This window comes from Neoarius graeffei, chromosome 3 (assembly GCF_027579695.1).
Source record: "Neoarius graeffei isolate fNeoGra1 chromosome 3, fNeoGra1.pri, whole genome shotgun sequence".
Classification (NCBI taxonomy): Eukaryota; Metazoa; Chordata; class Actinopteri; order Siluriformes; family Ariidae; genus Neoarius; species Neoarius graeffei.
In genome coordinates this window covers 24,293,775-24,311,535 of record NC_083571.1, presented here as the reverse complement: position 1 = coordinate 24,311,535, position 17,761 = coordinate 24,293,775, and the positions used below count along the sequence as shown (strand labels likewise).

General features: G+C 41.1%; 1 protein-coding gene across 1 annotated transcript in view; it reads right to left on the bottom strand.

Annotated features, from left to right (window-relative positions):
* Positions 1-13,069: 13,069 nt before the first annotated feature.
* prom1b (prominin 1 b) overlaps positions 13,070-17,761 on the bottom strand; it is a 107,785-nt gene continuing 103,093 nt past the window's right edge. The window contains exons 28-29 of the mRNA XM_060915840.1: positions 13,252-13,286; positions 13,070-13,164 (exon numbers count right to left, since the gene is read on the bottom strand). Of these exons, the coding sequence (XP_060771823.1) occupies positions 13,265-13,286 (22 nt within the window). The 3' untranslated portion in view covers positions 13,070-13,164; positions 13,252-13,264. The remainder of the gene's footprint in view (positions 13,165-13,251; positions 13,287-17,761) is intronic.

Here is a 17,761-nt window from a genome sequence, read left to right as displayed (position 1 = left end):
CAACATCCATTATCTGTAGCTGCTTTATCCTGTCCTACAGTGCTGCAGGCAAGCTGGAGCCTATCCCAGCTGACTACGGGCGAGAGGCAGGGTACACCCTGGACAAGTCACCAGGTCATCACAGGGCTGACACATAGACACCGACAACCATTCACACTCACATTCACACCTATGGTCAATTTAGAGAGTTACCAGTTAACCTAACCTGCATGTCTTTGGACTGTGGGGGAAACCGGAGCACCTGGAGGAAACCCACGCGGACATGGGGAGAACATGCAAACTCCGCACAGAAAGGCCCTCACCGGCCATGGGGCTCGAACCTGGACCTTCTTGCTGTGAGGCGACAGCGCTAACCACTACACCACTGTGCCACCCAATACAACTTTATATTAATCTTTAATATTTGACCAACATTAAACAATAATAACTAGGAAAAATTTTACAAGCCAATCCATAGACAGAACGACAATGAGGAGCAGTGTTGCGTGGTCGAATACAAGAATAAGGTGCAAGGCTTCCCAACATGTGGGATATAAGAATTCAACAATAAATTGTCTAAAAGATGATCATGAAATACAACGTTGGGTGGCAGAGCCCCTGCCTATGCACCACGTTTGTCTATGTGGGCTTGGTCACAGGGGCCAGTGGCATAGACATTGGCGCTGGATGATCTGGGTGTGTTTTGGTCATTAAAGTATATAGTTGGATAACAAAAATGCCAGAAACGGTACCTGTAACTTGATCTATAACTCAATGCCAGATCTTCCCAAACCCTATCAATTTTAATTTTTTGCTTTGCAGCAAGTCTTGGACGGGACGGTGGTGTAGTGGTTAGCACAGTCGCCTCACAGCAAGAAGGTTCTGAGTTCAAACCCAGCGGCTGGCAAAGGCCTTTCTGTGTGGCATGTTCTCCCTGTGTCTGCGTGGGTTTCCTCCGGGTGCTCCGGTTTCCCCCACAATCCAAAGACATGCAGGTTAGGTTAATATGGGACGGCCTTGAGCTAAGATGCCCTTGAGTGAGGTGCCTAACTCCCAACTGCTCCCCCGGGTGCTATTAGCATGGCTGCCCATTGCTCTGGATGTGTGTTCACTGCTTCAGATGGGTTAAATGCAGAGAGGAAATTTCACAAGTGTGTGATGAATAAAGTTGTGCTTTCTTTCTTTCATAGATATCTTCCCAGCCATTTTTCAAACTGCAGCAAGTTTCACAGGAAAGGTGCAGAAGATCTTGTACTTACACAATATTATAACATCATGTCCTGTGTATGTTAAATACTTCTATCTGGATTTATCTAGCAACTGTCATGAACAGAAGGGCTGACAAGTGTAGAGAAAGACAACTGACACTGTGCTGACATGGGGTTAGATACTCATATCAGCAGCATCCAATACAAATCAGTATTTTGGAGACACCCATTAATGGCTTTCATTAATTTCAGCATTCAGAATTTCAGCAGTAATAAAGGAAAAGTCATAAAAAACATAGGAGAAAATAGTTCTTTTTCCAATTTCATTCGGCAACATGACACATAACCACACCGTCTACATTTCACTTCTTTCAAAACTTTGTATCTTGGATTGATGGAGATCTGATCATCCAAAGACCCAGGAATCACTGGCTGAGGATCATCTTCAGATTGGTCCATTTGCTGTATCTCATCTCATTATCTCTAGCTGCTTTATCCTGTTCTACAGGGTTGCAGGCAAGCTGGAGCCTATCCCAGCTGACTACGGGCGAAAGGCGGGGTACACCCTGGACAAGTCGCCAGATCATCACAGGGCTGACACATAGACACAGACAACCATTCACACTTAGTCAAATTAGAGTCACCAGTTAACCTAACCTGCATGTCTGTGGACTGTGGGGGAAACCGGAGCACCCGGAGGAAACCCACGCGGACACGGGGAAAACATGCAAACTCCGCACAGAAAGGCCCTCGCCGGCCACGGGGCTCAAACCCGGACCTTCTTGCTGTGAGGCGACAGCACTAACCACTACACCACCGTGCTGCCCACACAAAATATATATATATATTTTGCACAAAACATTACCTGATATCACAGCTCATCTCCTTCCTCCCCCATATAAAATCTATACACTTAATGTTAAGCCAGTATCTCACTAGGCTGCGACAGCCTGCGACTAGTTGGAGACACAACAATTGCGATAAAATATGCAAATTAGTGACAATTTTCACTTGGAATCACACTGAATTGAAATTCGCATATTTTACCGCAATTCTTGTATCTCTAACTAGTCGCAGGCTGTCGCAGCCCAGTGAGATACTGGCTCGCACTTCCTGTCTCAACTTGCACTTCCTGTCTCACAGAAACTGAATTGAGAAGGGTTCGTGATGGCTTTGCGACACCAGCGACGCATTTGCGGCTATTTTGAGAGAAATTTTGTCGCACTAATTTTTTGAATGATGAAGGAGCAACACTTTGTGACTCATGCAAGGAAATTGAGAAGCCCCGTGAATGTTTCAAGACACTTTTGAAACTCTCTCACGAATGATGTTCACAATTTGTTGCAAGCTGTCGCAGCCCAGTGAGATACTACCCTTAGGTAACATGAGGCTGTACATTCATACGCCAACATTCTTACAGATCTGAACTATATTTTCTTATGTATTTGTACTAAAAGTTTTGCTGTCATGGGAAATATTTGGATTTAGGTAGCCATGCCTGTATGAGGTACATCTTAGTTAGCTACTGTATACAGCAAATTTAGATATTTGGCAAAAAGACACAAATTATTCCCACCTCTTGATAATGAAAAATTAGTAGAACTTAGTTGTAGCCAGGCTCTTTAATAATACCAAGTACAAACTAAGTGCTAATAAAAATGGCACACAATTACTGTATATAAAATATCTCCATCTTGCTGTCAGGGTGCAGGCACTTACGGATGCAAGCGCAGGGGAGAGTGGGTGCATCACAAACTGGAAACAAATCTAAATCACCAATCAGAAGTTGTAGTCAGGGACGGACAAGAGTCAGTTGATTCGCAACACAATGTCAAAGGGCAGGTGAGAAATCGGAGTCAAAAAATAAACGTAAACAAAGTCAAAGCATGAGTAGTCAGGCAGAAAGTTAGAAGGCTTGGTATGATCAGATACAGAGACACAGAACAATACTTCACAAAGGGTGTTTGTGACTGCTGAGCTTATATAGGGAAGTGATTACGGGCCAAAAGGAAACAGGTGCACTTCCTAGTATTCCGGAGATGAGGGGCACTGTGGTGCTTGGGAGTTGTAGTCCAGAGCACCATGTTTGGAGGCTGCTCCAAAGTCAGGTTTTCGGTGCTGTGTTACTGACAGAACCCCCCCAGGTGCTCACTCTGGGAGCAATCTCCTTTCTTGGATGACCTCTTTTTCTTGGTGCTGGTTTGTCTGGATGTTTGTTGTGGAACTCCTGGGTGAGGAGTGGGTCGAAGATGTCTTGGGAGTTAACCCAGCTGTGTTCCTCCGGGCCGTACTCTTCCCAGTCCACTAGGTACTCCAGCTGCCCTTGACTGCACCAAGAATTGAGAATTTTGTGAACCTGATATATTGGGTCTCCTTCTCATTTCAGGGAGAGGGAGGTTCACAGGTGTGTTAGTGACTAGGGGGCCTTGGATGGTGGGCTTCAGGGGCCATTCTGCAGTGAGGTGGGAGTTTCAACTTATAGGAAACCTCATTAACTTTGCGACTCACCTTATAAGGACCAATGTATTGGGCTTGGAGCTTCTGGCAGGTATTTGGCTCCCATAGATCCTTGGTGGAAACCCACACTCAGTCACCTGCATACTCAGGAGTCGCCCCTCAGTGCTTGTCTACATATTGTTTATACTTGCTGTTGACCAGTTCAAGGCTTTGGTGAACTTCTTTCCATACCTGCTCACTCCTCTTGAACCAGGAGTCCACTGCCAGGATTTGTGTTGGGGAATCATCCCAGGGGAAGAGTGGTGGCTGATAACCAATTTAGTTAGTTGTGTGACAGAATGTTTCAGTGAGTTCTGTGTGTATCTGGCCCAAGGAAGGAACCATGCCCAGTCCTTCTGGTTCCTCATGCAAAATATCCTGAGGAAGCAGCCTACCTCCTGGTTGGCGCATTCTACCTGACCATTGGATTGTGGGTGATATCCTAAAGTTAAGCTCATAGATACCTCTAGTCTGTCTATAAACTTGGCCCATAATGTGGAGATGAACTGGGGACCTCGGTCACTGATAATGTCTTCAGGGATACCATTATATCTGAAAACGTGATTGAATAGGAGTTCTGTGGTTTTGAATGCCGTGGGTAGACCAGACAGAGACAGTTTGAGGGCTTTGGAAACATGATCTTTGACCACTAGGATGACTGTGTTGTCTTAGGATTGGGGTAGGTCAGTGATGAAGTCAATGGCTATACAGTATGTGACCAGGGTCGTTGAGGCACCAGGAGTGGACAGAGCTTTCTGGCAAGTGGGGCCCGTGGCACCTTCACTTGGGCACAAGTGAAGCAGGATGAAACAAAGTGGCTGATCTCGGAAATCATGTTCTCTCACAAATACTTATTTTTGAGAAGTTGATAGGTTCTGTGACTGCTAGGGTGCCCTGTGGCCAGAGAGGAGTGGGCCCAGGTGATGAGTTCACCTTGAAATTGGGACAGCACATACATGAGTCCAGGAGGACAGTTCTCAGGCAGACCTTACATGTTCATGATGCGAGCTGTCATTGGGGGAGTAGATTAGGATGTTGTCTATGTAAGTTATGGCAAACCTTCCCAGTATGTCTATGAGCACATTGTTAATTAGACATTGGAAGACACTTGGAGCACAAGAAAGTCCAGAAGGCATGACCAAATATGGTGCTAAAGGCAGTCTTCCATTCATTGCCTTCTCAAATTCTGACCAGGTTGTAAGCACTTTGCACATCCATCTTGGAGAATATTTTTGCTGACCTGAGCTGTTCCAAAGCCGATAGCACCAGGGGAAGCTGATAGGGATATTTGACCTGTGATCTGGTTTAAACCTCAATAATAATAATAATAATAATAATAATTTCAATTTATATAGTGCCTTTCTCAAAACCCAAGGTCGCTTTACAGTTATAGGGAACAAACAAACAAACAAACAAACAAACAAAGTCCACCAAATAGAGGCCAGGATGTCATTCCAATGGTGTAGCAGCCACAGTCCCACCAAAAGGCGCACGAAAACAAGGCCCACACCGCCAGCACAGCCGCCGCGATGCCGCCGGCAACATCACTCAGAACACCACACTATGGATCCACAAAGCAAGCACAGAAGCATCGCCACACAGAGCGCCGGTACGTCCCAAACCGCCTGTACAGCCGCTGCGACGCCACCAAGCAACATCGCTCGGAACACTACGCCAAGCACTAAAGCACAGAGCGCTGGACAACCACGATATTAAAATGAGCAACGAGCTCACTGCAGTCCATAGCTAGGAGCACAGGCATCACCCATGGCAAACCAAGGCCTGGAGGGAACCAATGCCTAAAACTGGGTCTGGAGCTACACCACAACTAGCAGACAAAAACACTCAAACAAACATCAAACTACACAAACACACACAATAAATAAATAAATAAAATAAAAAAGCTCCGGTGAGAAGCGGCAGCCAGAATGTGCACGATGTGCTCTCAACCGGAAGCGGAAAAGTGTATGCAATAGTCTATGCAGGGGTGAAGACCTACTCCTTTCTTTTCCACAAAGAAGAAGCTGGCTGAAGCTGGAGATGTAGATGGCCAAATATACAATGTCTTGCAAAAGTTTTCATCCTCCTTGGTGTTTGTCCTGTTTTGTTGCATTACAAACTGGAATTAAAATGGATTTTTGGGAGGTTGGCACCATTTGATTTACACAACATGCCTACCACTTTTAAAGATAATTTTTTTTTTATTGTGATACAAACCTGGCATGTTGTAGAATATACCTTTAACGTAGAATATACCCTCCACGGCAACTTTAATAGGAACTTGTTCTTGGTTCTAAGATTCCTGTTCTTGGTTGGCAGGAGTGGAACCCAATGTTGTCTTCTGCTGTTGCATGCTGAGATGCTTTTCTGCTCACCACGGTTATAAAGAGTGATTATATGAGTTACTATATCCTTCCTGGCAGCTTGAACCAATCTGGCCATTTTCCTCTGACCTCTCTTATCAACAAGGCATTTGTTTCCACCCACAGAACTGTCACTCACTCAGTGGTTTTTTTTTTTGTTTTTTTGCACTATTCTGTGTAAACTCTAGCGACTGTTGTGTGTGAAAACCCCAGGAGATCAGCAGTTTCTGAAATACTCAAACCAGACCACCTGGCTCAAACCAACACCCATGCCACAGTGACAGTCACACTTTGAGATCACAATTTTTCCCATTCTGATGTTTGAACATTAACTGAAACTCTTCATTTGTATCTGCATGATTTTATGCACTGTGCTGCTGTCAAGGGATCGGCTGATTAGAGAACTGCATAAAACAGCAGGTGCATAGGTGTTCCTAATAAAGTGGTAGGTGAGTGTAATTGTGTGCTTCATCTTCAAATCATCATTGATTTGCTTGAAACTTCTTTTATCAACCTTCAAAAAGCTAATTAATATTTGAATCAGAAAAAAACCTTGGCTTTCTGTGGTGAGTGCACATGTTAATTAACTCCAACATTACCATCTACTACTCTTTGCACGTTCCCTGCATAACCAGAGGTGGACAAAGTATTCAACTTCATTACTTAAAAGTCCAGATCCCACTGGTTAAATGTTACTCTGTTACAAGTGAAATTTGTACAGTCAATTTTTTACTTAAGTTAAAGTACTGAAGTACTTGCTTTTAAAAATACTTAAGTATTAAAAGTGCATTTTCTGTCAACGCATTGTTGTATTATTGCGACAACACTTACAAAACCGAATGCTGTTACCAAAGATAGAAATGTGAATTCACAAAATGAACACATGCTGTGGAATCATGGTGGTTTAACGGTAAGCTAGCTAGTCAGTGAAATTCCACCTGACATGCTAGCAAACGCTTTTCAAACTCAAAATCATATTGGGTAGCTAACATGACTAGAAAAGAAAAATTTCTACATTCTGTTTATTTAGCAAGATTATGCTAAAACATATTTCTGAAAGGACTTCAGATAAGTTTACGTTATTCATGTTAGCATAACTCCATTTTTACATGCTAATTGACAGTGTCCAAGTTAACTAGCTATGTGTTAACGTTAGCCGTGGACAAGGCGGGCAACTTAGCAGGCAAATCCATAGAAAGTAATTTGACTAACCAGACTGCATAGATATTGCAACGTTATCGCTAGCTCTAAAAGCACAGACAACTTAATTACAAGCTTTCTCTTGGAATAAAACATTTACATTCCTCAATATGCTTCCACAGGTTGGACAGCAAGTTTTTGAATGCTGTGATGTGGTTCGTTTTAGGCAAACAAAGCAAACATTTAAAACGAAACGAATCTTTAATCCTTTCAGAAAACTGAAACATGGGTTCGTGGGCCATGGGTGCGTACATTCCCCAGAAGAACTGCCTCCTTCCATTCTGCCATCAACCGATCATGATAAATAATGTTGCTGAGAAATCACTGAGCTTGATTTTATACAGTCTATGGATGTGACGTGACCCTAGTGATTACTGATTGTCTGTCTCAGTGTCATCTGCGAAAAAAACCAACCACGTTTTAGAAAAGAAAAGAAAAAAACATCCACTTTCAAAGCCGCTTCATAGTAACGAGGACCTCGACAGAAATGTAATGGAGTGAAAAGTACAATATTTGCCTTTCAAATGTAGTGAAGTTAAAGTCATAAGTTTCCAAAAAAAAAAATACTCAAGTAAAGTACAGATACTCAAAAAGTGCACTTAAGTACAGTACTCAAGTAAATGTACTTCGTTACTGTCCACCTCTGTGCATAACCCATACACCATCACTACATACACCATCCTGATAAGTACCATGTTCATGTTGTGTCTTCTGTCTTGTCTTGTCTGTTTTTTTATCTCGTTGGAACTTGGGGGTTATATTTTTCCAACCAGGGTAATGTAATCTATATAAAATAGTGCTGTAGGTTGTTGTTGTTGTTGTTGTAGGCCTGGCATCAGTTGGTACACACAACTGTACAATGTGCCACTGTATTTACAGTACAGTACCTCTTACACACACCTTTGGGAACTGGTTTGAGATAGATATTACACAAGTGTCTTTGTATTTAGTATTGAAGCAAATTTTCCCTTCCCTTTGCACAACAGAAGGTTACAGAGCAGAAGCAGAAGCTGAAAGGTACTTAAATGTATGCAGGATTTATAAGTACTTTCCTCACAAAGTAGCCTTTGAGTTGAATAAACCACCACCCCAAGTCATCGCCCCACCTCAAGAGCGGATTGTGAGAATCTGGAAAGGTATACCTTTACACGTGTAATTTAATTTGAGACTTTTGGTTTGGTGTTTACCAATTTGACATTTGTGTATGCCAAGATGATGCTTTAGACCAAACACCAAGATTAAAGGCATCACCACTGGCAAAGCACCAACAGAAGGAAATGGAGTTCATCCATCCAGTACAGTTCCACAGACTTTTTGAATTTTCCCTTGGTGTATCCATGCCAAGGAATACTGAAGTTGTTTTGAGGGGGTTATGTTGGCCCAGCGCCTTCCTAACTCACTTTATGTTGGTTATTCCTTTAATTTGTCAACAGGATATATTTGCTGTGAAGTCTTGGGTATACTTTATTCCTTTTTAAGCAACTTATAAATGTGAAAATGTACCACAAATATGAAACTTTATAATATAATATAATAATACACCATTCTCTGTATCAAATACATCAGCAAAGCAGAAGATACAGTCCAGGGAATTTTCAGGCATTATAAGTGTTTATTTTCCCATTTCCACAAACTCCATATGAAACTCCACATGCACCATGTGTAGACAGTTTTAATATGTGTAGCTTAGAGATTTAGGTTGTGTGCCTGAGTGAAAGGTTATGAGTTTAAAGGAGATACGCAGAACCTTTATTTTTCAATAAATTTCTGAGTGGATAGTATCTCCATCCTTGACTCTTGTATGCTGCATAAATGGGAATAAAAAATATATTTTTGAGGGTTAAAATCGACCGCAAAGTTGGCATTCGAGCTGCCCCGCTGAGCCAGCCAGCCCTGAGAGCGTGACGTCACTGCGGTAACCAGTTTTAAGGCCAAGGCCTTTGACAGCTATAGACCAAAGTCATATAAATAAAAATTTATGGTGAAAGTAAGAAATACTGTTACCGACTTGCTCGACTAAGACTGATTTGACTTCATTGATTGTGGGTTGACTCTCATTAAAACAGGATAGGTGTTATAACTTATGCAACATACATGTACATGCATGCATTTTCACTGATAAAACGTATAAGGCTAAATAAATAATCAGATGAACTGAGACAATCACATTCTGAAGCAAATTAAATCATCTTATACCGGTAACTTAAACACACAATACAAGTTACATGCATTAATCTAAATGCAGGTAAACAACGTGTTTTTTTTTTAATCCAAATGAGAGTCAGAGCTTACCCGTCTATGTTCTCGCTTCTTGAAAGCTGATTGTTTTTGAAACAATCTGACTTTCAGTTGTTCATTCAGTTCTCCGTTCATTCACTTCTTCCATGCAAGGGCGAGATGGCAGCAATATCCAGTTTAGAAATAAGACGGCTGCTCCACTCATTCACTTTTCTTCATACTGTGTATTCCGCCATTACTGCTAGGCTCAGGCAATTACTAAAACCCAGGACAGAACGGGATGTCACCAGTTTTAGCAACAATTGCAGGGAGGTCACTGCCCGAGCGATATGTCCCATCTCGTTCCGTCCCGGGTTTTAGCAACAACCCTCGGCTCACTCCGGGAGGACTGGTGCAACTGAACTCACTTTCCTTTAAAAAAAAATAAAATAAATACTTTTCTTTCCTTGTAGTTTTCTTTTCCTTTAATTGTTGGTACTGCACCCTCTTTCAATACAGGCTTATAGCCAACACTCCTCAACAGAGGTCTCATACGAGTGTTCAGTAAAATGTGCAGAGCAGAGGAGAGACCACTTCGTAGGCGCCCAATGTGCCCGTGAACTTCTCGCAAAACGTGTCCAAATCTTTGCAGTTTGAACATTCTTGGGCCATGAATGCAACGCAAATCCAGCTTCTATCGTGTTGCTGCACAGGCCAAAAACACATCTACGTGGCATGGCGATAAATTAGCTCAAAATGGAGGATCGGAGTTGCAGTCAGCTCTGTGTTTTAGTATAGCAGAAATGGCGATGAGACCGATAGACTTCCTGCTGTGACGTTACAGACGTCAAGGTCATTCACTCAGACCGCTACCTATATAAATCACTTTAATCATAAAAATTACTATATTAGATTTATTGTTAATGCTTAAAACTATTCCTGTGCCATTCTTGAGGTCTCAAGCCATTTATAAACGAAAGTGAGGCCATGGCTCTGCGTATATGCTTTAAGTTCCAGGAGTGCCAGAAAGCCCCTGTCAGGGACACGGACAAAGTTTTTATCCTTCAGCTGTTTACATGGATTGTATTCTCAAGTAAAATTCACACACAGCTTTTCCGAACAGCAGAATACCATCTGTTTTCACTATCTGTAAAGTACATGAACGAAGCATGAATCAACTTATTTTACATTTGCTGATTTGGCAAAATTCATTCCAAGGATAAATATGATCAGTTTCGAGTCGAGAGAAAGCAGCAACATGACTGTCCTTACAGCATTTCAGTCACGAGCATAAAAATCTTCCCTGCAAGTTATCCCTCCAACTCCAACTTCATTTATTTCCTTCTTTTTCAGATTAAATGCTCAGCTAATTTCTGTTTTATATTTTGTCAGTTTTAGTGTAGAATATACCCTCAATGGCCACTTTAATAGGATCTTGTTCTTGGTTCTAAGATTCCTGTTCTTGGCTGCAGGAGTGGAACCCAATGTTGTCTTCTGCTGTTGCATGCTGAGATGCTTTTCTGCTCACCACGGTTATAAAGAGTGATTATATGAGTTACTATTATCCTTCCTGGCAGCTTGAACCAATTTGTCCATTTTCCTCTGAGCTCTCTTATCAGCAAGGCATTTGTTTCCGCCCACAGAACTGTAGCTCACTCAGTGTTTTTTTGTTTTTTGTTTTGCACTATTCTGTGTAAACTCTAGCGACTGTTGTGTGTGAAAACCCCAGGAGATCAGCAGTTTCTGAAATACTCAAACCAGTCCATCTGGCTCAAACCAACACCCATACCACAGTGAAAGTCACACTTTGAGATCACAATTTTTCCCATTCTGATGTTTGAAGTGAACATTAACTGAAACTCTTGATGCAGTGTGCTGCTGTCAAGGGATTGGCTGATTAGAGAACTGCAGAAAACAGCAGGTGTTCCTAGTAAAGTGGCAGGTGAGTGTAATTGTGTGCATCATCTTCAAATCATCATTGATTTGCTTGAAACCTCTTTTCATCAACCTTCAAAAAACTAGTTAATGTTTGAATCAGAAAAAAAACCCTTGGCTTTCTGTCAAATATAGAATGTTAAAATTCAGTATATGGCTGCCAACCGTTTTTATGCCTCCGCCACTGTAAGGTGCAGGAGGCATTATATTTTTGGGTTGTCCGTGCGTGCGTCCATCTCGAAACCTTGTAAACGCGATATCTCAAAGGCTAATGAAAGGAATTTCACCAAACTTTCACCATTTGTGCGCTTTAGGACAAGCATGAACTGATTCGATTTTGAGATCAAAAGGTCTAAGGTCAAGGCCACTGTGAGGTCAAATGTCTGTCCGCAAACCTTGAGAACACAATATCTCCAAGGCGAATGAAAGGAATTTCACCAGACTATCACCATTTGTGCATTTGGGGACAAAGATAAACTGATTAGATTTTGAGATCAAAAGGTCTGAGGTCAAGGTCACTGTGAGGTCAAATGTCTGTCCGAAAACCTTGTGAACACATGTCTCCAAGGCTGATACAAGTAATTTCACCAGGTCACGATTACTGTGAGGTCAAATGTCCATCCCCAAATCGCAACTTAATAAGGCGTGTAGTCTACCGGGCAGAGGCATCCCCATCGACGCCGTTGGCGTCGAGTTCTATCTAGTTCTTTCTTTCTTTTTTTCTACTGAGCCCATAATAGTTAAATTAATCACAAACCATATTACAATTTAAGAAGCTGATAATCATAGACCAACATTTACTCAAAGTCCCTTGCCAAGTTGACACAAACTCATTCATGAAATTGCACAAGGACTACTTTTTATAATTAAAAGACTACTTTTAATAATTCTGACTTTGCTTATAATTCTTTGTAATTTGGTAATAGTGCATTATTATAAGGCCTCAGAAAGCTTATAAAACCTTGTAAAGCTTTATAAAATAAAGCACTTGAGATTTCTTAGATTTTTTCCCCCAGTTGTGTGAAACACAATAAATATTTGAAAAGCAATCAAAATTCTAGGAAGAAATTTGAAAGAAATCAAATTATTTAATCGTTGATTTGTATAACATCTGATATGAATATACTGATTTTAAAAATAGGCTTGCTGAATAAAGCTTTGATCAGATAAAACATATTTCTTGGCTTTAAACAAAGTATAAGAACCTGAAGGAGTAGGATCACTTATGTTACAACATATTTATAACTCATCAATAAACTCATTATAATACTGTACGTTATTGGAGAGTCACATTATCTTTTTAGTGTTTATAAGTAGGCTTCCAAACAATATTAACAAATTGCAAAGGAATATAAGCATATTCATTAAATCATATATTATGAAACTTTACAAAAATTATGGAATTCTTTTGTCATTTTAATTTTTTTTAAATTATAAAAATCAGGTTTTAACTAGAAAGGGACAACCTATAAAAGCTGTAGCTTATCAGTAAACAAAGTAATGGTCATGATATTTTCAACACTGTAGATAATTATTAATATAATTTATCAGTGTATCAGATACTCAAAAGTATTAGGTATGTTTTTGTTTTAAAGTCAATGATGTTATACATTAATAAAGACAGATTTAATATAGTTCATAGCTTTAGGATATGATATAATTTGTCTTCATGGAAGTATCCATAGTCCTTCTGCAGATTTCCCTTTCAGCTCTCATCTTCTTTGTTCTTCCTTTGGAATGAAATTAGGCCTAGACGAAATTAAGCCCTGATGAAAAAAGGGGAAAATATTAATTCATGAGAAAAAAAATCTCTATAGTCGTCAAACTCTGGCATGTCCATGTGGTTTTCTTACATTAATGGACGCTTTAACTCCAGGTCTCTGTACCACTAAGAAAAATAAAAAGAAACCAGCTTTATTAAATATATAGTGCAAAGAAAATGAAAACTCTGATGAAATTTAGACAGATAGAAAATTACAAACACTGAAAAGTCATAATGGAAAGTAAACATACACTCACTATCCACTTTATTAGTTACACCTTTACACTACACATTCATGTAATTATCCAATCCGCCAATCCTGATGTGGCCTTCTGCTGTTGTATCTCATCCATCTCAAGGATCAACCTTTGCTGTAGCTGTAGTGTAGTGTAGTGTCAGCTCAATTTCTGCCTGCAGATCTGGCATTGGTGGATTTTTTTTTTTTTTGTAAGAAGATGTAGGTGTACAGGTGTTCCTAATAAAGTGGCCAGTGAATGTATATGAAGTACAGTAAATTAAACCAAGCAAGAAATTGAATGCTGAGATGTTTCAAGATTTTATCTGAAATCTTGAAACATGAGGGACAATTGCCCGTAACTGAACATGCAGATAAACAAATAGTGACGTCCAAGTAAGTTAAAAATAGCAATGCAAAGCATAAGGAAGTTGCCAGAGGACTTGTCTCGGTGATGGAGAAGAAGAGAGATCAATAAATGTTAATAATGGCACAAGTAGAAATATTGTAGAAGAATAAAAGTGAAAAAAAAAATCAAAACAAACACTACAAGGATGATGTGATGGAATGTCACACATCTGTTCACAGAAACATGCATCCAATGCTTCTCCTTGACTAAATACTGACACCTACATCCTAATAGCGTATATAATTATGAACTGTTGATACATTCCAAAAACAGAGACTCTGTTCATGAAGAACTGCATACCATGTGATTGCATCTTGTTATGCCTAATTTTGCCTTGCATTCCCTATATGGGTTTGTGTTTATTCTCATGTTTCTAATATACTAGACACTGTGTCGAGCTCCATCAGTCTGTTTGCCTGGTTACTCTCATCACTATACTTTCCAGAAGATTTACAAAACCTTTCAGTGTTCTAAACATGCCTCTCAGGATGATTCTCTCTCTCCTTCAATCAGCTCATCTCCTGCTCAAGCTCAAGCCAGCTGGATAACCTGCTGCCTAAGTACCATCATCATTCACCACCTTGATCATTCAGAAACTCTCCAGCTGTTAGACCTGAGCCCATGACACAAGGCAGGGCCCACTTTACTCCAGAAGGTTGCATGAAGTGGCAAGTCTAGGTTATGTCCATGTTTACTCTGGGGATTTGGGCAATATATCAGGGATAGATCAGATGTCTAAGGTTCAGCCCTTGCATGCATTGCCCCAAGTCATACGAGTGCAACCTTGCTAGCCACCTCTTCATTTATTGAGCCTTGAATACAACAGAAAAGCTGAATCTCAAACCAATCCCTACCAATATTACTCACATTACACCATTTTTCTGCTACCATGGAGCCATTTGGGATTCAGTCATGAAAGACAGTGGTGTGTTGGTTATCACTGTCGCTTCATAGCAAGAAGGTTCTGGGTTTGAACCTCATGGCTAACAGGGGCCTTTCTGTGTGGAGTTTGCGTGTTCTCTGCGTGGGATTCCTCCCACTTCAAAGACATGCAGGTTGGGTAAAAATTGTTAACTGTCACTCTGGATAAGAGTGTCTATTAAATGCCTGTAATGTTCAGTTCAGACCTCTTACATCTACTCTGTTTATCTTGCTCTGGTATTACCACTAGGTTTTTTTTTTTTAAGTTTAAACTTACCTCCCTTGCCTTAATTAGTTTTGTTTTGCATTACTCTCAATTTACCTTGGTCTTAATCAGAGAGGTTGAGGAAATGTCAATGGTGATACTGTATTTTCTAGATAGTTCAAATATCACAATTGTTAAAAGCTCTTGTATTTGCATTGAACTGGGCTGCATGTTTCATTTTTATGAATGTGTTCGGTGAAACAGTGCCAAAAGAAAGGTTATTAAGAATCAAGATTCATGAGGACAGATCATGTAGGAAGCCTATAGGAGTTTTATAATTTATCTGAATGTAGCCATTTTAAGAATTCCAAACAGTAAAACACAGCAAATTCATTTTACCAAGCCATTAGAGTGCTCTTACAGTGTATTCTCATCTTTTGTGCGAAGTCTCTTCTATCTCTCTTTTCCTGAAATTCTGAGTTTTTAGCTTCCACCAATGTTCACTGAAACACATAGATGTGTATAATGTTACTGCCCTCAGAGGAAAGTTAGTTACTGTTAGAGGCTATTAGATGTAGCCATGTAGTGAGCTGACCCGTATAATGCCAGTGCTGCCAGCAATAGTTATTGTTAACTAATGTCTGACTTTTTTAGCACGAAAGCAAGCCATTTGTCAGCACAATGACTCAACTCCAATGAAGTTTTTAGTCAAGAATTCAAATGTATCTAACAGGGTTTTTTTTTTTTTGCAAATTGCATGTAGAATTTTACTAATTTATTAGGTGTTGACATACAAAGTACTCAATAATTGCTTGCCCTACATCTTGAGAACTATTCATCTCCATTCATGAAACGTGGGCAACTAAATATGGATATGAATAGCTAAATATACTTTTAGGCCAAGCATGCTTAAAAATAATCACACAATCCAAGTTATTCATATAAAATCCAACTAAACCAACTAATTTGCATGAAATATGGTTATTCCTTATTTTTATGAGTTATATATGAGATCAATCAGAATCAGTGACTGTAACTAAGAAATAAAGATATTATAATTGCAGCACATGCAAAAAGCAATTGCTGTTCATTAGATGACATGCTAATAAAATGTAATAAAACTTAGCAACTTGCAGTATCAGTCAAGAGTTTGAACCTGACTTCAAAGACATCTGATTGATTGATGTTTGGAAATAGTTTTAAGGCAAATTTAAGCAACATTGGTCCTTCTGTATAAATTTATTTCGAAAACAAATAAAAAAAACCAAGTACTTAAAATATGTGGGAACTTCATCTTGTTGGAAAAGCATTTTCAACTGGAGGGTACTCTGTAGAGTGCAGGTCTCTAGAGCCAGTGCTGGCACCAGTGCAAGAGCCAGAGCCAGAACCAGCACCAGAGCCAGCACAAGAGCCAGAGCCAGCACCAGAGCCAGTCCCAGAGCCAGCTCCAGAGCCTGTTCCAGAACCGGTGCCAGAGGCCAACGGGGTGTAAAGGAGACGTCGTCATTGTCCCACCGCCACCCGGCTTTGAAGACATTGTCGTCTCACCGCCACCCGGCTTTGAAGATGTCGTCATCCTGCCGCCACCCGGCTTTGAAGATATCATCCCACCACCACCCGGTTTTGAAGATGTTGTCATCCCACCACCACCCGACTTTGAACACGTCGTCGTCCCGCCACCACCCAGCTTTGAAGACATCATCGTCTCACCACCAACCGGCTTTGAAGATGTCATCATCCCACCGCTACCCGGCTTTGAAGACATCATTTAGCTGCTGGGTCATAAGGATGTTGCTGCCACACCGCTGGGTTTTGACAAGGACAAGAGCGGTGCTCAGACAGAGCCCTGTCTGCAGCCCAAGTCCTGTCCAGAGCTTGAGTCCAAGTCCTGTTCAGAGCTCAAGCCCATGTCCAGTCAGGAGCCCAAGTCCTGTCCAGAGCTTGAGCCTATGTCCAGTCCAGAGCCTAAGTCCTGCCCAAAGTCCATGTTCAGTCTGGAGCCCAAGTCTTGCCAAAAGCCCATATCCAGGTCCTGCCCAGAACCCATGTCCAGTCTGGAGCCCAAGCCTGGTCCAGAGCCCAAGTCCAGGTCCTGTCCACAGCCTGAGCTTAGGCTCAAGCCCATGTCCAGTCCAGAATCCAGGTCCTGTCCAGAACCCGAGCTCAAGCCCCCACCTGAGCCAAGAATCCAGTTCCACATCAGCCCAGAGCGGAGTGTCGATGGCACAGCATCCAGCGTCAGGCCGTCATCCCTGGGGCCACTGCAGATGGATTTAAGCTCCTGGAGGGAGCTCTTTGGGGGGGTTCTGTCATACCCACATGCATTGGCTGACTCTCATGTGTGCTCTGGACAGCGTGTGCTATGAACTGACTCACACGCCGCTAACGACTCACACTGGCAGCGGATTAAGGTGCAAACAGTACGCATATATAAGGACACCTAAGACTAATTAACTTTGCAAAGTATTGTGTTGTTGGGACACATTACCGAACCGTGTTTGAATACTGTTCCCCTGGTTTCCTGATTCCTGTTCTTTGTCTTTGATTAAGGATAGTCTGTGATAGTCTGTGCCTTGCTCGATCTATCGCCTTGTTTCACAGTTTACGATTTATGCCTGCCATTTTGGATTATTTCCCTGATTGTCTTTTTCTTAATAAATATCTTCTGCACCTACATCCGTCTCCACCACCCATCCCTGACAGAGGCAAAAACATAACCTCCTCCAACAAAGTTGGTGGAGGTAACAAAATACAATAGGCCAAATCCCATATCAGCTGAAAACCACTTCATGAAAATGACAAGGGTGGTAAAAGTTTTGATTTTATAGGGT